This window comes from Arachis ipaensis, chromosome B01 (genome assembly GCF_000816755.2).
Source record: "Arachis ipaensis cultivar K30076 chromosome B01, Araip1.1, whole genome shotgun sequence".
Lineage (NCBI taxonomy): Eukaryota > Viridiplantae > Streptophyta > Magnoliopsida > Fabales > Fabaceae > Arachis > Arachis ipaensis.
Window position 1 is genome coordinate 18,088,757 of NC_029785.2, and position 2,638 is coordinate 18,091,394.

The 2,638-nt window shown below is 43.2% G+C and overlaps 1 protein-coding gene across 1 annotated transcript; it reads left to right on the forward strand.

Moving 5' to 3' along the window:
- Positions 830-1,864, forward strand: LOC107647570. Its single transcript, XM_016351639.1, has one exon. It carries the CDS (start codon positions 830-832, stop codon positions 1,862-1,864), a length of 1,035 nt encoding a protein of 344 aa, XP_016207125.1.

Genomic DNA, 2,638 nt, shown 5'->3' on the forward strand with positions numbered 1-2,638 from the left:
AATATAGTATTTTGAGTTCATAAGTTTCAATTCTTCTGACATTATTATTCTGTACCCTATAATTCCATGTTTTTCTAAATTATAGATTTTATAAATAAATATTCAAAAATGTATATGATGCAGCAACAAAAACAAATAATATAATATAAAAGAGATTAAATATTTATGATTCGACTATTATAAATCCAACATCATAAATCGGCATTATTATTCATAATTCGGCATTATTTACATTATTATTCAGAAAGCTGACGTTATAGTTCGACATTATAGTCATTAATCGGCAATTAACGTCATTAATCAGCTACTTACGTTACAACTCAGCTTAACGGACTGTTTTCAATTGTGAAACGTCCAACCTAACATCTCACCCTTATTATTGCTCTTTAATACAGGCAATAAAACATAAGCATAACCGACTTGTACATAGCCACCCATAAAATGTATGATCTTCCATCCTAAAAGGATACACATTGAATTCTCAATACTTACTTAAACTTCGGATTGCCTTTGCAAGTACACTCCCCCCTGTTTCTTACTCAAAGCTCTACGCGATTGGACATCCTCTTGGAGTAAAGCTCGGATTACCACAAAGCTCAAAGGTCGGCACCGAAGATAAAAACTCGGCGTCGATTCCCAGAGACCGAGCTCTCCCTTGCTCCAGGTATCCATACAAGAACAATTGGCGCCCACCGTGGGGTTGAGAATATAATCCATTCCATATATCATCGGCCTCGAGGTTCTCGCCTGAGTCATGGCTGAACGACTTCCACCCACGCCATCTGAACTCCTCCAGATGGTGACCGAGTTACAGTAAGCCAATCAGCGCATGACCGAGGAGAACCAAAGAATGGCACAGCAAATTGCCAACTTGAATAACACCCAAATCGAAAACAACAATGATCGGCAAGAACGAACAGAAGAAGCTGAGCAGCAGTCAGGGCCAACACACGTCTCAGACACTGCTCGGCAGGAAGAGGAGCAACCTGAGCATAATGAGGAAGCTCAGCAAGACAACGAGAATGACGATCACGAAAGCTCCCCTGGACCATTCACGACCAAGGTGATGAACTTCGTGCTACCCCGGAGGTTTACTCTGTCGACCACCCTAACTCCCTATGATGGGTTAGGCGATCCGAAGAAATACATCAAGAAGTTCACCTCCATAATGATAGTAAACGGTGCATCTGATAGAGTTTTGTGTCGTTGCTTTCCATCTTATTTAGATGGCCCTGCACTTGATTGGTTTTGTTCTTTGCCTGCAGGTTCTATTTCTCGATTTCGAGACATATCAAAGCTCTTTGAGGAGCACTTTGCTGGATCGGCCATCTACCTACATGACTCCGATTACCTGAACATAATCAAGCAAGGCCAGCACGAAAGCCTCAAGGACTACATGACGCGCTTCACAAAGATAGCCATAAGTATACCCGACCTCCATCCCGAGGTGGAACTACACGCCATAAAAAGCGGATTGCGACCAGGAAAATTTCAGGAAACTATTGTTGTGGCCAAACCTAAGACTATGGCCGAGTTCCGCGAAAAGGAAAAAGGACAGATCGACATCGAGGAACTCCGGCAAGCTCGGAAAACAGAAAAGTCTCATTACAGAGACGACGCCAAAACTCGAGACAAAAAGAAGAACTTCAAACCGACTTCGCGATATGAGTCCTACACTCAATTCAACACTAAGCGCGACGATATCATCAAGGAAATCTTGAATTCAAAATTAATCAAGCCAACAAGAAAAGCCGGCAGTTACCCAGATTCAAATGGCACGGATCGATCAACATACTACTCTTTCCACCAGAAGCACGGACACACTACCAACGACTGTGTTATCGCCAAAGACCTACTAGAGTGACTAGTTCGGCAAGGTCACTTGGACAAATACATCGGCGGCCACATACAGCGGCGAGCACCCCCCTCTGGAGACCAAAGCTCGGCCACACAACATGGCCGAGATAAAGACCGACCGAACAACAACCATCCCGAACAACGCACACGTATATTAACTGTATTTCCGGAGGTTTTGCAGGTGGAGGAGCCACAAGCTCGGCAAGAAAGAGATTTTACCGAGCTATGCTTTCCATCAATGCCGATCAAATTCAACAGTAGACACTACCACACTCCCCGCAAATAACATTCTAGACAGCCGATCATAATAACAATATAGCAAATCTCGATGACCCGGTCGTAATCTCCCTGCAACTCGGAAATTTCCTAGTAAAAATGGTATTGCTAGACCCTGGGAGCAGTGCCGATGTCCTATTTTACATTCCAGAAGATGAAATTGAGCAGCAACATCCTCCAACCTTCTACTGGAGACCTGGTAGGTTTCTCAGATGAGCGAGTCCCGGTTATGGGCTCTGTGTGGTTACAAACCACACTCGGTGAGTTTTCCTCGTCAAAAACTTCAGGCATTCAATACTTAGTTGTTGATTGCTTCAGTCCTTACAATTTAATACTTGGCCGACCTTTCTTAAATAGGTTCGGCGCTATAGTATCTACAATTCATCTTTGTGTTAAGTTTTCTTTGCAGGATAACACAATTGCAACCATTCACAGTGATGCCCGAGAAGCCAGGGAGTGCTACAACAATAGTCTCAAAAGACCTAACCAAAATACAAAAGCCCAT

Excerpts from the sequence above, each read along its gene's own strand:
- LOC107647570 (XM_016351639.1), top strand. The coding sequence starts at position 830 with ATGACCGAGGAGAACCAAAGAATGGCACAGCAAATTGCCAACTTGAAT.